The sequence below is a fragment of the Somniosus microcephalus genome, chromosome 1 (genome assembly GCF_052327205.1).
Source record: "Somniosus microcephalus isolate GS21.2 chromosome 1, FLI_Smic_1.0, whole genome shotgun sequence".
Taxonomy (NCBI): Eukaryota; Metazoa; Chordata; class Chondrichthyes; order Squaliformes; family Somniosidae; genus Somniosus; species Somniosus microcephalus.
Genome location: NC_140987.1, coordinates 461,704,531 through 461,719,491, shown reverse-complemented (window position 1 = coordinate 461,719,491; position 14,961 = coordinate 461,704,531). Strand labels below are relative to the sequence as shown.

The window sequence follows — 14,961 nt, the reverse complement described above, 5'->3', positions numbered from 1 at the left end:
TCATCGAATGGCGGAGCAGGCACGAAGGGCCGAATGGCCTACTCCTGCTCCTATCTTCTATGTATCTATGTATCTATGTATGTGATCGGTGATTGGTCACGATGGCTCTATGGTCGCTCTCTGCTTGAGCTAGCTGCTTCTGTTGTCTTTCCAGATTCTCCCATTCGGTGTCATAGAACTTTTTCATTGTTTTCATCTCTTGTACGAGACGGTAACTCAATTGTTCTAATTGTTGTCGTGATTTGAAATAAAGTTGAGTCCGAGCTCGGTGTTCTTCCGTCATGGATATGTCCTTAAACCGAACAGACTCAGAATTCTCTGTCAAACTATGTTGTCGTTGTTCAGTGGAGATCTGTTCTGAAACTTTGTTCTTCTCTGAAGCATAAGCCTTTCTGCATGCCTTCGTTTTTCTAACCTTAGTCGGCAAGTCCATTTTAGCCTTGTCTTTCACATTTGGGTTGGTCTTATCGTCATCCGATTCAGAATCTGAGCTGATTGTCTGCACCGAGTCCTCACTCGTTATGGCTTTTAAATAGTGCCATTCCATGTCTATTTTCTTGATCCACTCCCGTCCTAGAAGTGGTGGTCCTCCCTCAGGTAGTACGTATAAGTTCATTCTTGGGTGTTCTTTACCCCTATCTCTCACCTTGACTCTTATCTTTCCCATGGGGTATACTTTATGCCCCGTGTATGTCTGCAATACGAACTTGGTATCCCTTAAGGGTATATGTGAGAATAGCTGGTGGTAATCCCTTCGATTTATGACTGATAGAGCTGATCCAGTGTCCAACTCCATTTTCACTTGGACTCCAGCTATTTTTAGCATGACCCAGATAGTTTGTAGGTCAGCTTCCTTACTCACATTGTGAATTCTCAGACTACCCAGCTCCTGGCCGTTTGGGTCTGAGTCTGAATTCTGTTCATCTGAACTCTTCTCAGCCACCTTGTGTACCTTGTTGTACTTTTCCTGTGATGGCTTCCTTTGGTTGTTGGTCTTCTTCCCTGACCGGCATACCTTAGCTATGTGACCCAGTTTGCCACATTTCCTACATTCCTGGTTCTTAAACCAGCATTGGCTCTGGTCGTGTGTTGTCTTCCCACAATGATAGCATTTTGTTGTTGTCGAGGTAATTTGATCCACACTGAGTGCCGCTGTCTTTAGCTGCATTTCCGCAGTTCCCTTCGCTGCGGCTTCGTGCGATGCTGCAATAAGGACAGCCCTGTCAAGTGTAAGGTCGTTCTCTTCGAGTAGTCGCTTTTGCGTTCCTTCCTTTGCCAATCCGCACACGAACTTGTCTCGCAATGCCTCTGTCAGATTCCCTCCAAACTGGCAGTATTTCGCTAGTCTACGCAGTTCGACCAAGTATTCTGCGTTGCTTTCGTCTTTCCGTTGCGTTCTCGCATAGAATTTGAATCGTTCCGCCAACATCAACGGTGTGGGGTTCAAGTGATCCTTCAGAACAGTCACAATATCATCGAAAGTCTGATCCGCCGGTTTAGCTGGTGCTAGTAGATGCTTCAAGAGCCCGTATGTCTTCGCGCCCATCGAGTTTAGCAAGGTTATAGCTTTGTCATCTTCTTCTATTTTATTGGCCTCACAATAGATCTCAATGCGTTCCACATACGTGGCCCAGTCTTCTACCTCGGAATTAAAATCGTTGATGTTACCACGCTTAGGCATCTTCCTCTCTTCCTGGTAACACCACGAATTATTTCTTTAAATTTTCTTTTATTTATTTATTATTTTTTTTCCAAGATGGCGGTTCCCGCGAAAATGGCGGTTTCCCGCGCTTATCTTCTCTCCCCGCCCACTTCAATGGCGGTTTCCCGCTTCTGTCTTCTTCCCCGCCTAATGGCGGCTTCCCGCGTTTCTTCCCTAGCGAGAGGGGTACACTTTCCCCACGGGCGACGGCCGCTGGCTTTCAGGTTCACAGCCTGCGCGTCGGCTTCAGTGCTTTCCCTTTTCTCGGCAGGGCAACCGGCGCTGGGTACACCCCGTTGACGGCGAACAGTTTCAGCCGCTGGGCTGGCTCTCGCTCAGTTCCCCTTGCTCGGGCTCTGTCTCTCTCCCGCTCGCTCGGCTCTACCGGCGCTGGGTACACCCCGTTGACGGAGAACAGTTTCAGCCGCTGGACTGGCTCTCGCTCAGTCTCCCTTGCTCGGGCTCTGTCTCTCTCCCGCTCGCTCGGCTCTACCGGCGCTGGGTACACCCCGTTGACGGAGAACAGTTTCAGCCGCTGGACTGGCTCTCGCTCAGTCTCCCTTGGTCGGCTCTGCCTCTCCCGCTCGCTCGGCTCCCAATCGCGCCTCCCAGTCCTCTCGCAGTCCGGTGCTTCCCTCCCCGGCTGTGGCTGAGTTTATCTCTTCCCGCGCCTACGTTCCCGGTCGCAGCGCTTCGTGGCTTCGGTCGCTGCCCGGCCTTTTTCGCCGGTCGTGGTCTAGCTGTCTCTCGACGCCGTTGCGTCCCCCAGCCTGTCTGTACCGCGGCTTCCTTGCTCCACGCTGCCCCAGTCTCAGCGCCTCTGGACCCGACTTCTGTCTGGCTCCTTTCCCCCTCGACCGTGGTCGAGTGCACCGCCCTTCTCCTCCGGTTATTCTTTTTACTTTCCCTTACTCACAGTCACCGTGGCCGCCTTGCTTCTCGTGCTGATCAGCTCACTCCTCACCGTGGCAGAAGGGACAGTCAGTGCCTGTTGCTGATGGAAGTCTTTGTCTCTAAATTCTTCCTCCTTTCTAGTTCTGCAGCCTCGAGTTTTCTCCCAGCAGAACGACGAGGGCGGTTGCCTCTTCTCGACGCTCGTTAACTGCTTCGGAGGTATTGTTGCCGCAGGGTACGATCGGACTCGTCGCCACTGTAAAGTCTGTGGGTTGTTTAGTTAATTAATACACAGACTCCAAGAGTAACTTAAAACAGGACTTTACTATTCGAAGGTCGGGGCGAATCTGCCCAATAAATCCTGACACAACACTTATATACTGGTGTGGTCACCGTCGGTATTACAGTATACAGAAGCCAAACAAAGTAGTGCCACACCTAAAATAGTTCTCTTAAAGGTGAACGGTTACATACAATAGTTCTCTTAAAGGTAGACGGGTACATACACTACAGGTGTGTTACGTGAGGGTGTGTTACGGGCGGGTGTGTTACGGGCGGGTGTGTAACGGACGGTGTGTGTTACGGACGGGTGTGTTACAGGCGGGTGTGTAACGGACGGGTGTTTTACGGGCGGGTGTGTTACAGGCCGGTGTGTTACGGACGGGTGTGTTACGGGTGGGTGTGTTACGGACGGGTGTGTTACGAGCGGGTGTGTTACGGGCGGGTGTGTAACGGGTGGGTGTGTTATGAGCGGGTGTGTTACGGGTGGGTGTGTTGCGGGCGGGTGTGTTACGAGCGGGTGTGTTACGGGCAGGTGCGTTAACGGGCGGGTGTGTTACGGGCGGGTGTGTTACGGGCGGGTGTGTTACGGGCGGGTGTGTTTCGAGCGGGTGTGTTACGGGTGAGTGTGTTACGGACGAGTGTGTTATGGACGAGTGTGTTACGGGCGGGTGTGTTACGGGTGGGTGTCTTACGAGCAGGTGTGTTACGGGTGGCTGTGTTACGGGCGGGTGTGTTGCGAGCGGGAGTGTTACGGACTGGTGTGTTGCGGGTGGGCATGTGTGTTGCGGGCGGGTGTGTAACGGTTGGGTGTGTAATGGGCGGGTGTGTTACGAGCGGGTGTGTTACGGGCGGATGTGTTACGTGAGGGTGTGTTACGGGCGGTTGTGTTACGGGCGGGTGTGTTGCGGGTGTGTTACAGGCATGTGTGTTACGGGCGGGTGTGTTGCGGGCGGATGTGTTACGTGAGGGTGTGTTACGAGCGGGTGTGTTACGAGCGGGTGTGTTACGGGCGGGTGTGTTACGTGAGGGTTTGTTACGAGCGGGTGTGTTACGGGCGGGTGTGTTACGGACGGGTGTGTTACGGGCGGGTGTGTTGCGGGTGTGTTACAGGCATGTGTGTTACGGGCGGGTGTGTTGCGGGCGGGTGTGTCACGGGTGGGTGTGTTACGGACGGGTGTGTTACGAGCGGGTGTGTTACGGGCGGGTGTGTAAAGGGTGCGTGTGTTACGGGCGGGTGTGTTCCGGGCGGGTGTGTTACGGGCGGGTGTGTTACGGACTGGTGTGTTGCGGGTGGGCATGTGTGTTGCGGGCGGGTGTGTAACGGTTGGGTGTGTAATGGGCGGGTGTGTTACAAGCGGGTGTGCTATGGGCGGATGTGTTACGTGAGGGTGTGTTACGAGCGGGTGTGTTACGAGCGGGTGTGTTACGGGCGGGTGTGTTACGTGAGGGTTTGTTATGAGCGGGTGTGTTACGGGCGGGTGTGTTACGGACGGGTGTGTTACGGGCGGGTGTGTTACAGGCGGGTGTGTTACGGGCGGGTGTGTTGCGGGCGGGTGTGTTACGGACGGGTGTGTTACGAGCGGGTGTGTTACGGACGGGTGTGTTACGAGCGGGTGTGTTACGGACGGGTGTGTTACGAGCGGGTGTGTTACGGGCGGGTGTGTTACGGGTGAGTGTGTTACGGGCGGGTGTGTTACGGGCGAGTGTGTTACGGCCGGGTGTGTTACGGGTGGGTGTCTTACGAGCAGGTGTGTTATGGACTGGTGTGTTGCGGGTGGCCATATGTGTTGCGGGCGGCTGTGTAACGGTTGTGTGTGTAATGGGCGGGTGTGTTACGAGCGGGTGTGTTACGGGCGGGTGTGTTACGTGAGGGTGTGTTACGAGCGGGTGTGTTACGAGCGGGTGTGTTACGGGCGGGTGTGTTATGGGCGTATGTGTTACGGGTGGGTGTGTTATGAGCGGGTGTGTTACGGCGGGTGTGTTACGGGCGGGTGTGTTACGGGCGGGTGTGTTACGTGCCGGTGTGTTACGTGCGGGTGTGTTACGAGCAGGTCTGTTATGGGCGGGTGTGTTACGTGAGGGTATGTTACGAGCGGGTGTGTTACGAGCGGGTGTGTTACGGGCGGGTGTGTTATGAGCGTGTGTGTTACGGGCGTGTGTGTTACGGGCGTGTGTGTTACGGGCGTGTGTGTTACGAGCAGGTGTGTTACGAGCAGGTGTGTTACGGGCGTGTGTGTTACAGGCGGGTGTGTTACGGGCGGGTGTGTTACGAGCAGGTGTGTTACGGGCATGTGTGTTACGGGCGGGTGTGTTAAGGGCGTGTGTGTTACGGGCGTGTGTGTTACGGGTGGGTGTGTTACGAGCAGGTGTGTTACGGGCGTGTGTGTTACGGGCGTGTGTGTTACGGGCGGGTGTGTTACGGGCGGGTGTGTTAAGGGCGGGTGTGTTATGAGCAGGTGTGTTACGGGCGTGTGTGTTACGGACGGGGTGTTTTACGGGCGTGTGTGTTACGGGCGGGTGCGTTACAGGCGGGTGTGTTACGGGCGGGTGTGTTGCGGGCGGGTGTGTTATGGACAGGTGTGTTGCGGGCGGGTGTGTTACGGGCGGGTGTGTAACGGACGGGGTGTGTTACGGGCGGGTGTGTTACAGGCCGGTATGTTACGGACGGGTGTGTTACGAGCGGGTGTGTTACGGGCGGGTGTGTTATGGGTGAGTGTGTTACGGGCGGGTGTGTTAACGGGCGGGTGTGTTACAGACGGGTGTGTTGCATGCGGGTGTGTTACAGGTGGGTGTGTTACGGATTGGTGTGTTACGGACGGGTGTGTTACTGGCGGGTGTGTTACGGGCGGGTGTGTTATGGACGGGTGTGTTACAGGCGGGTGTGTTATGAGCGGGTGTGTTACGGGCGAGTGTGTTACGGGTGAGTGTGTTACGGGCGGGTGCGTTACGGGCGTGTGTGTTACGGGCGGGTGTGTTACGGGTGGGTGTCTTAGGAGCAGGTGTGTTACGGGTGGCTGTGTTATGGGCGGGTGTGTTACGAGCGGGTGTGTTATGGACTGGTGTGTTGCCGGTGGGCGTGTGTGTTGCGGGTGGATGTGTAATGGTTGGGTGTGTAACGGGCGGGTGTGTTACGAGCGGGTGTGTTACGGGTGGGTGTGTTACGTGAGGGTGTGTTACGAGCGGGTGTGTTATGGGTGGGTGTGTTACGTGAGGGCGTGTTACGAGCGGGTGTGTTACGAGCGGATGTGTTACGGGCGTGTGTGTTACGGGCGGGAATGTTACGGGCGGGTGTGTTTTACAGGCGGGTGTGTTACGTGCGGGTGTGTTACGAGCGGGTGTGTTACAAGCGGGTGTGTTATGTGAGGGTTTGTTACAGGCGGGTGTGTTACAAGCGGGTGTGTTAAGGGCGGGTGTGTTACGGGTGGGTGTGTTACGAGCGGGTGTGTTACGGGCGTGTGTGTTACGGCAGGTGTGTTACGGGCGGGTGTGTTACGGGCCCGTGTGTTACGTGCAGGTGTGTTACGTGCGGGTGTGTTACGAGCGGGTGTGTTAAGGGCGGGTGTGTTACGGGCGGGTGTGTTACGGGCGGGTGTGTTACGGGCGGGTGTATTACGGGCGAGTGTGTTACGGGCGGGTGTGTTAGGGGCGGGTGTGTTATGGGCGAGTGTGTTATGGGCGGGTGTGTTAAGGGCGGGTGTGTTACGGGCGGGTGTGTTACGGGCGGGTGTGTTACGGCGGGTGTGTTACGGGCGGGTGTGTTACGGGCCCGTGTGTTACGGCGGGTGTATTACGGGTGGGTGTGTTACGGGCGGGTGTGTTGCGGCGGGTGTGTTACGAGCGGGTGTGTTACGGGCGTGTGTGTTACGGCGGGTGTGTTACGGGCGGGTGTGTTAGGGGCGGGTGTGTTACGGGCGTGTGTGTTACGGCGGGTGTGTTACAGGCGGGTGTGTTCGGGGCAGGTGTGTTGCAGGCGGGTGTGTTGCGGCGGGTGTGTTGTGGGCGGGTGTGTTGCGGCCGAGTGTGTTAGGGGCGGGTGTGTTGCGGGCGGGTGTGTTAGGGGCGGGTGTGTTGCGGGCGGGTGTGTTGCGGGCCAGTGTGTTGCGGGCGGGTGTGTTGCGGGCGGGTGTGTTGCGGGCGGGTGTGCTGTGGGCGGGTGTGTTGCTGGCGGGTGTGTTAGGGGCGGGTGTGTTGCGGGCGGGTGTGTTGCGGGCGGGTGTGTTGCGGGCGGGTTTGTTACGGGCGGGTGTGTTACGGGCGGGTGTGTTACGGGCGTGTGTGTTACGGGTGTGTGTGTTACGGGTGTGTGTGTTACGGGCGTGTGTGTTACGGGTGGGTGTGTTACGGGTGAGTGTGTTACGGGCGTGTGTGTTACGGGTGGGTGTGTTACGGGTGAGTGTGTTACGGGTCAGTGTGTTACGGGCGGGTATGTTACGGGCGGGTGTGTTACGGGCGGGTGTGTTACGGGCGGGTGTGTTACGAGTGGGTGTGTTACGGGCGGGTGTGTTACGGGCGGGTGTGTTACGGGCGGGTGTGTTACGGGCGTGTGTGTTACGGGCGGGTGTGTTACGGGCGTGTGTGAGATGGCAGGTGTGTTACGGGCGTGTGTGTTACGGGCCCGTGTGTTACGGCGGGTGTGTTATGGGCGGGTGTGTTACAGGCGGGTGTGTTCGGGGCGTGTGTGTTGCGGGCGGGTGTGTTGCGGCGGGTGTGTTGCGGGCGGGTGTGTTGCGGCCGAGTGTGTTAGGGGTGGGTGTGTTGCGGGCGGGTGTGTTAGGGGCGGGTGTGTTGCGGGCGGGTGTATTACGGTGGGTGTGTTGCGGGCGGGTGTGTTGCGGGCGGGTGTGTTGCGGGCGGCTGTGTTGGGGCGGGTGTTTTGCGGGCGGGTATGTTACGCCGGGTGTGTTACGGACGGGTGTGTTGTGGGCGGGTTTGTTACGGGCGGGTGTGTTATGGGCGGGTGTGTTACGGGCGGGTGTGTTACGAGCGGGTGTGTTACGAGCGGGTCAGTTACGGGCGGGTGTGTTACGGGCGGGTGTGTTACGGGTGAGTGTGTTACGGGTGGCTGTGTTACGGGCGGGTGTGTTACGGGCGGGTGTGTTACGGGTGGGTGTGTTACGGCGGGTGTGTTACGGGTGGGTGTGTTACGGGTGGCTGTGTTACGGGCGGGTGTGTTACGGGCGGGTGTGTTACGGGCGGGTGTGTTACGGGCGGGTGTGTTACGGGTGGGTGTGTTACGGCGGGTGTGTTACGAGTGGGTGTGTTACGGGCGGGTGTGTTACGGGCGGGTGTGTTACGTGCGGGTGTGTTACGAGCGGGTCAGTTTTGGGTGGGTGTGTTACGGGCGGGTGTGTTACGGGTGAGTGTGTTACGGGCGGGTGTGTTACGAGCGGGTGTGTTACAGGGGTGTGTGTTACGGGCGAGTGTGTTACGGGCGGGTGTGTTACGGGCGGGTGTGTTACGAGCGGTTGTTTTACGGGTGGGTGTGTTACGAGCGGGTGGGTTACAGGGGTGTGTGTTAGGGGCGAGTGTGTTACGGGCGGGTGTGTTACGGGCGGGTGTGTTACGAGCGGTTGTTTTACGGGCGGGTGTGTTACGAGCGGGTGTGTTACAGGGGTGTGTGTTAGGGGCGGGTTTGTTACGGGCGGGTGTGTTGCGGGCGGGTGTGTTGCGGGCGGGTGTGTTAAGGGCGGGTGTGTTAGGGGCGGGTGTGTTAGGGGCGGGTGTGTTAGGGGCGGGTGTGTTGCGGGCGGGTGTGTTGCGGGCGGGTGTGTTGCGGGCGGGTGTGTTGCGGGCGGGTGTGTTACGGGCGGGTGTGTTAGGGGCGGGTGTGTTAGGGGCGGGTGTGTTAGGGGCGGGTGTGTTGCGGGCGGGTGTGTTACGGGCGGGTGTGTTATGGGCGGGTGTGTTATGGGCGGGTGTGTTATGGGCGGGTGTGTTACGGGCCCGTGTGTTACATGCGGGTGTGTTATGTGCGGGTGTTTTACGAGCGGGTGTCTTACGCGCGGGTGTGTTAAGGGCGGGTGTGTTAAGGGCGGGTGTGTTACGGGCCGGTGTGTTACGGGCGGATGTGTTACGGGCGGGTGTGTTACGAGCGGGTGTGTTGGGGCGGGTGTGTTACGGACGAGTGTGTTACGGGCGGGTGTGTTACGGGCGGGTGTGTTAAGGGCGGGTGTGTTACGGGCGAGTGTGTTAGGGGCGGGTGTGTTGGGGCGGGTGTGTTACGGGCGGGTGTATTACGGGCGGGTGTGTTGGGGCGGGTGTGTTACGGGCGGGTGTGTTACGGGCGGGTGTGTTAAGGGCGGGTGTGTTACGGGCGAGTGTGTTAGGGGCGGGTGTGTTGCGGGCGGGTGTGTTGGGGCGGGTGTGTTACGGACGAGTGTGTTACGGGCGGGTGTGTTACGGGCGGGTGTGTTGGGGCGGGTGTGTTACGGGCGAGTGTGTTAGGGGCGGGTGTGTTAGGGGCGGGTGTGTTAGGGGCGGGTGTGTTAGGGGCGGGTGTGTTAGGGGCGGGTGTGTTGCGGGCGGGTGTGTTGCGGGTGGGTGTGTTAAGGGCGGGTGTGTTACGGGCGGGTGTGTTAGGGGCGGGTGTGTTGGGGCGGGTGTGTTACGGGCGGGTGTGCTAAGGGCGGGTGTGTTATGTGCGGGTGTGTTACGAGCGGGTGTCTTACGCGCGGGTGTGTTAAGGGCGGGTGTGTTAAGGGCGGGTATGTTACGGGCGGGTGTGTTACGGGCGAGTGTGTTACGGGCGGGTCAGTTACGGGCGGGTGTGTTACGGACGAGTGTGTTACGGGCGGGTGTGTTACGGGCGGGTGTGTTATGTGAGGGTGTGTTACGAGCGGGTGTGTTATGGGCGGGTGTGTTACGGGCGGGTGTGTTACGGCGGGTGTGTTACGGCGGGCGTGTTACGGGCGGGTGTGTTACGTGCCGGTGTGTTACGGGCGAGTGTGTTACGGGCGGGTATGTTACGGGCGGGTGTGTTACGGGTGAGTGTGTTACGGGCGGGTCAGTTACGGGCGGGTGTGTTACGAGCAGGTGTGTTACGGTTGGGTGTGTAACGGGCGGGTGTGTTACGAGCGGGTGTGTTATGTGAGGGTGTGTTACGAGCAGGTGTGTTACGGGCGGGTGTGTTACGGCGGGTGTGTTACGGCGGGCGTGTTACGGGCGGGTGTGTTACGAGCAGGTGTGTTACGGTTGGGTGTGTAACGGGCGGGTGTGTTACGAGCGGGTGTGTTATGTGAGGGTGTGTTACGAGCGGGTGTGTTACGAGCGGGTGTGTTACGGGCGGGTGTGTTACGGGCGGGTGTGTTACGGCGGGTGTGTTACGGCGGGCGTGTTACGGGCGGGTGTGTTACGTGCCGGTGTGTTACGGGCCGGTGTGTTACGGGCGTGTGTGTTACGGGCGGGTGTGTTACGAGCGGGTGTGTTATGGCGGGTGTGTTATGGGCAGGTGTGTTACGGGCGGGTGTGTTACGTGCCGGTGTGTTACGTGCGGGTGTGTTACGAGCGGGTGTGTTACGGGCGGGTGTGTTACGTGAGGGTTTGTTACGAGCGGGTGTGTTACGAGCGGGTGTGTTACGGGCGTGTGTGTTACGGGCATGTGTGTTACGGGCGTTTGTGTTACGAGGTGTGTTACGGGCGTGTGTGTTACGGGCGTGTGTGTTACGGGCGGGTGTGTTACGAGCAGGTGTGTTACGGGCGTGTGTGTTACGGGCGGGTGTGTTACGGGCGGGTGTGTTACGGGCGTGTGTGTTACGGGCGGGTGTGTTACGAGCAGGTGTGTTACGGGCGTGTGTGTTACGGGCGGGTATGCTACGGGTGGGTGTCTTACGAGCAGGTGTGTTACGGGTGGCTGTGTTACGGGCGGGTGTGTTACGAGCGGGTGTGTTGCGAGCGGGTGTTTTACGGGCGAGTGTGTTACGGGCGGGTGTGTTGCGGGCGGGTGTGTTACGGGCGGGTGTGTAATGGACGGGGTGTGTTACGGACGGGTGTCTTACAGGCGGGTGTGTAATGGACGGGTGTTTTACGGGCGGGTGTGTTACAGGCCGGTGTGTTACGGACGGTTGTGTTACAGGTGGGTGTGTTACGGACGGGTGTGTTACGAGCGGGTGTGTTACGGGCGGGTGTTTAAAGGGTGGGTGTGTTTTGAGCGGGTGTGTTACGGGCGGGTGTGTTACAGGCGGGTGTGTTACGGACGGGTGTGTTACAGGCGGGTGTGTTACGAGCGGGTGTGTTACGGGCGAGTGTGTTACGGGCGAGTGTGTTAAGGGTGAGTGTGTTACGGGCGAGTGTGTTACGGGCGAGTGTGTTACGGGCGAGTGTGTTACGGGCGGGTGTGTTACGGGTGGGTGTCTTACGAGCAGGTGTGTTACGGTTGGGTGTGTAACGGGCGGGTGTGTTACGAGCGGGTGTGTTACGGGCAGGTGTGTTATGTGAGGGTGTGTTACGAGCGGGTGTGTTACGAGCGGGTGTGTTACGGGCGGGTGTGTTACGGGCCGGTGTGTTACGGCAGGCGTGTTACGGGCGGGTGTGTTACGTGCCGGTGTGTTACGGGCCGGTGTGTTACGGGCGTGTGTGTTACGGGTGGGTTTGTTACGAGCGGGTGTGTTACGTGCCGGTGTGTTACGTGCGGGTGTGTTACGAGCGGGTGTGTTACGGGCGGGTGTGTTATGTGAGGGTTTGTTACGAGCGGGTGTGTTACGAACGGGTGTGTTACGGGCGGGTGTGTTACAGGCGTGGGTGTTACGGGCGTGTGTGTTACGGGCGTTTGTGTTACGAGCAGGTGTGTTACGGGCGTGTGTGTTACGGGCGGGTGTGTTACGGGCGGGTGTGTTACGAGCAGGTGTGTTACGGGCGTGTGTGTTACGGGCGGGTGTGTTACGGGCGTGTGTGTTACGGGCGTGTGTGTTACGGGCGGGTGTGTTACGAGCAGGTGTGTTACGGGCGTGTGTGTTACGGGCGGGTGTGCTACGGGTGGGTGTCTTACGAGCAGCTGTGTTACGGGTGGCTGTGTTACGGGCGGGTGTGTTACGAGCGGGTGTGTTGCGAGCGGGTGTTTTACGGGCGAGTGTGTTACGGGCGGGTGTGTTGCGGGCCGGTGTGTTACGGCGGGTGTGTTACGGGCGGGTGTGTTGCGGGCGGGTGTGTTACGGAGGGTGTGTTACGGGCGTGTGTGTTGCGGGCGAGTGTGTTAAGGGCGGGTGTGTTGCGGGCGGGTGTGTTGCGGGCGGGTGTATTTCACCAGTGTAGGTGAGGAATAGAACAGTTAGGGAGGAACTGCAAGTTTGTAGAAACTTAGGAACAGAAGGAGGCCATTCAGCCCCCTGAGTTTGTTCCACCTTTCAATTAGAATATGGCTTATCTGTATCTTAGCTCTATTTACCCGCCTTGGTTCCGTATCTCTTGATCACCTTACCCAACAAAAATCATTCGCTCTCAGTCCTGAATTCACCGCCAACATCCACAGATTTTGGGTGGAGGGAATTCCATCGTTTCTCTGTATCGACCCGATGAGCTCCTTTAATCATCTGAAACACCTTGATTAGATCAGCCCTTAATCTTCTAAACTCGATGGAATACAAGCCCAGTCTGTCCTAACTGTCCTTATAATTTAACCCTTTCAGCCCCGGTATCATTCTGGTGAATCTGCGCTGCTCCCTCTCCGAGGCCGATATATCCTTCCTGAGGGGCGGGGCCCGGAACTGAACGCAGTGTCCAGAGGGGCGGGGCCCGGAACTGAACGCAGTGTCCAGAGGGGCGGGGCCCGGAACTGAACGCAGTGTCCAGAGGGGCGGGGCCCGGAACTGAACGCAGTGTCCAGAGGGGCGGGGCCCGGAACTGAACGCAGTGTCCAGAGGGGCGGGGCCCGGAACTGAACGCAGTGTCCAGAGGGGGTCTGACCAGAGCTCGGTACAGCTGTAACAAAACCTCCTCCCCTTTGTACTCCAGCCCTCACCAGTGTGGAGTGTCACTAGATGTAAATGCGGCTGGAGAAGGGGCTGCATAAATATTCCTCCCCCTGCACTCACAGCAGTAGCAGAGTCTCGCAGTGTATGCAGGAAAACTTCTTCATAGAATCATAGAAACATTCAGCACAGAGGAGGCAATTTGGCATTTACTGCCCACCCTCTAGTTGCTGGAGGTGGTGGTGCGCCTTCTTCTTGAACGGCTGGGGGCGGGTTTGATACAATGGAGTGTCTCGCTCGGCCACTTCGGAGGGCAGTTAAGAGGCAACCATGGTGGTGTGGGACTGGAGTCACCTATAGGCCCAGACCAGGTGAGGAATGTAGTCCCTTTACTGGATGGGAAATCACGTTTGTTCAACTAGCCCTGAAACATTTTACCTTCACACGATTCTAAGGTCATAGATCCGTGCTAAATTCGGTTGATTTGCGCCTCCCATTAGCGCCCCAATTGGGCGCTAACGGGGCGCAAATCAACCAGCGCTTGGGTGCAGCGCTGCTAACACCTCCTGCAAAATTCAGCGGGAGGTTAGTGGCGGTGCTAACCGTTAGCACCGCACGGCGCTGCACAGCTGGTGATGACGTCATCGCCATGCACTGCGCCCTGGCTGTAGTATTGGGTGGCGACCCCGACTTACCGCCAGACGCTATGTCTGCCGGGGTCAGGGGGGCCTACCTGCGGACGGGGCGGCGCTAGGTAAAGGGGAGGTGGCGGGTGGCCATTTTTGTTGCTGGCTGCCTGCCAGCGCCTGCCCCCCATTGCTGTCCCCAGCCCCCGTGAAGCCCCCTCCGAGGTGTGCCAGATGCTCTCCGTGAGCCCAGCACTCCTCTTGGGCTCGTTTTCCGGCACTCCCAATCCCTGGTGGCCCAGCTGGGCACCGGGACGCACTGCGCCAGGCCCCGCCCCTTTAATAAGGGGAGCAAGGCCTGCAGTACCGCGGCATGTAGCGCCGTGATATTCACTCGCAGCGCCTCAAGAGGCACACGGGCGCTTCCAGTAGCGCCCCTCCTCCCTCTTGGGGCGCTACCTGGGAAAATTGGCCGTGGGGGTGCTAACATTTTCGGGCATTAAAGTTAGTGCCCTGGCGAAAGTAGTGCCGGGGGCGCTCCCCAAGTTTTACCCATTAGAGTCATAACGGCACAGGAGGAGGCCGTTCAGCCCATCGAGTCCCTGTTGGTTTAGTGTTTGTTTTCTGTAAGTGTTTTTCTGATTGGAGCTTTCGTGTCTCTGACGATCTTTCTCTGCAAATTCCCCAGGTCTTGGTTACAGCAACAATTATCACTGGTCCTTTGACGTCTGCACAGACCAGCGAGCGACACCCAGGGACATTGAACTGAAGCACAAGCTGCCGCCTTGCCTCCAAGGCCCTCAGCCGCTGCCGTCTACCTGAACCTGTGAGCCCCCGACAACAGAACCGACACCAGCACCCCATGTGGGACAGGCTGTGCCAGAGTCACCCTCCCTAGTCTGGAGCTGTAGGTCGCAGATTCCTGCTGTTAAATCCGGGGTGGGACTCACTCTGCTGCAGGAGGGGGTTGGTTTTATATTGACTCCCCGGGTCGCATGGGGTCCGGGCTGGGGGTTGAGCACGGGGGGGGGCACCGAGACCCCCGGAAACCCCACCCCCCCCGGGAAAACAAAACCCCCGCTGGGAAACCACCCCAACACGGGAAAACAACTCCCCCAGGAAATACCCCCCCCCGGGAAAACCAACTCCCCCCCCGGGAAAACCAACCCCCCCCCCCCGGGAAAACAACCCGCCCCCGGGAAAACAACCCCCCCCCGGGAAAACCAACCCCCTCCCCGGGAAAACCAACCCCCCCCCCCGGGGAAACAACCCCCCCCGGGAAAACAACCCCCCCCGGGAAAACCAACCCCCCCCCGGGGAAACAACCCCCCCCCGGGAAAACAACTCCCCCAGGAAATACCCCCCCCCGGGAAAACAACCCCCGGGAAAACAACCCGCCCCCGGGAAAACAACCCCCCCCCGGGGAAACAACCCCCCCCGGGAAAACCAACCCCCCCCCCGGGAAAAACAACCCCCCCGGGGAAACAACCCCAACACGGGAAAACAACTCCCCCAGGAAATACCCCCCCCCGGGAAAACCAACCCCCCTCCCCGG

General features: G+C 58.7%; 1 protein-coding gene across 4 annotated transcripts in view; it reads left to right on the top strand.

The window, feature by feature from the left end:
• The window catches only part of adgrg4a (adhesion G protein-coupled receptor G4a), a 207,733-nt gene extending 193,080 nt beyond the window's left edge, over nucleotides 1-14,653 (top strand). Inside the window, exon 24 of one of the 4 annotated variants that reach the window (XM_086002304.1) lies at nucleotides 14,095-14,653. In XM_086002304.1, coding sequence (XP_085858430.1) covers nucleotides 14,095-14,228 — 134 coding nt within the window. In that variant the 3' untranslated portion in view covers nucleotides 14,229-14,653. The remainder of the gene's footprint in view (nucleotides 1-14,094) is intronic. The other 3 variants (XM_086002303.1, XM_086002302.1, XM_086002305.1) reach the window with 3 other exon arrangements.
• Nucleotides 14,654-14,961: the final 308 nt, after the last annotated feature.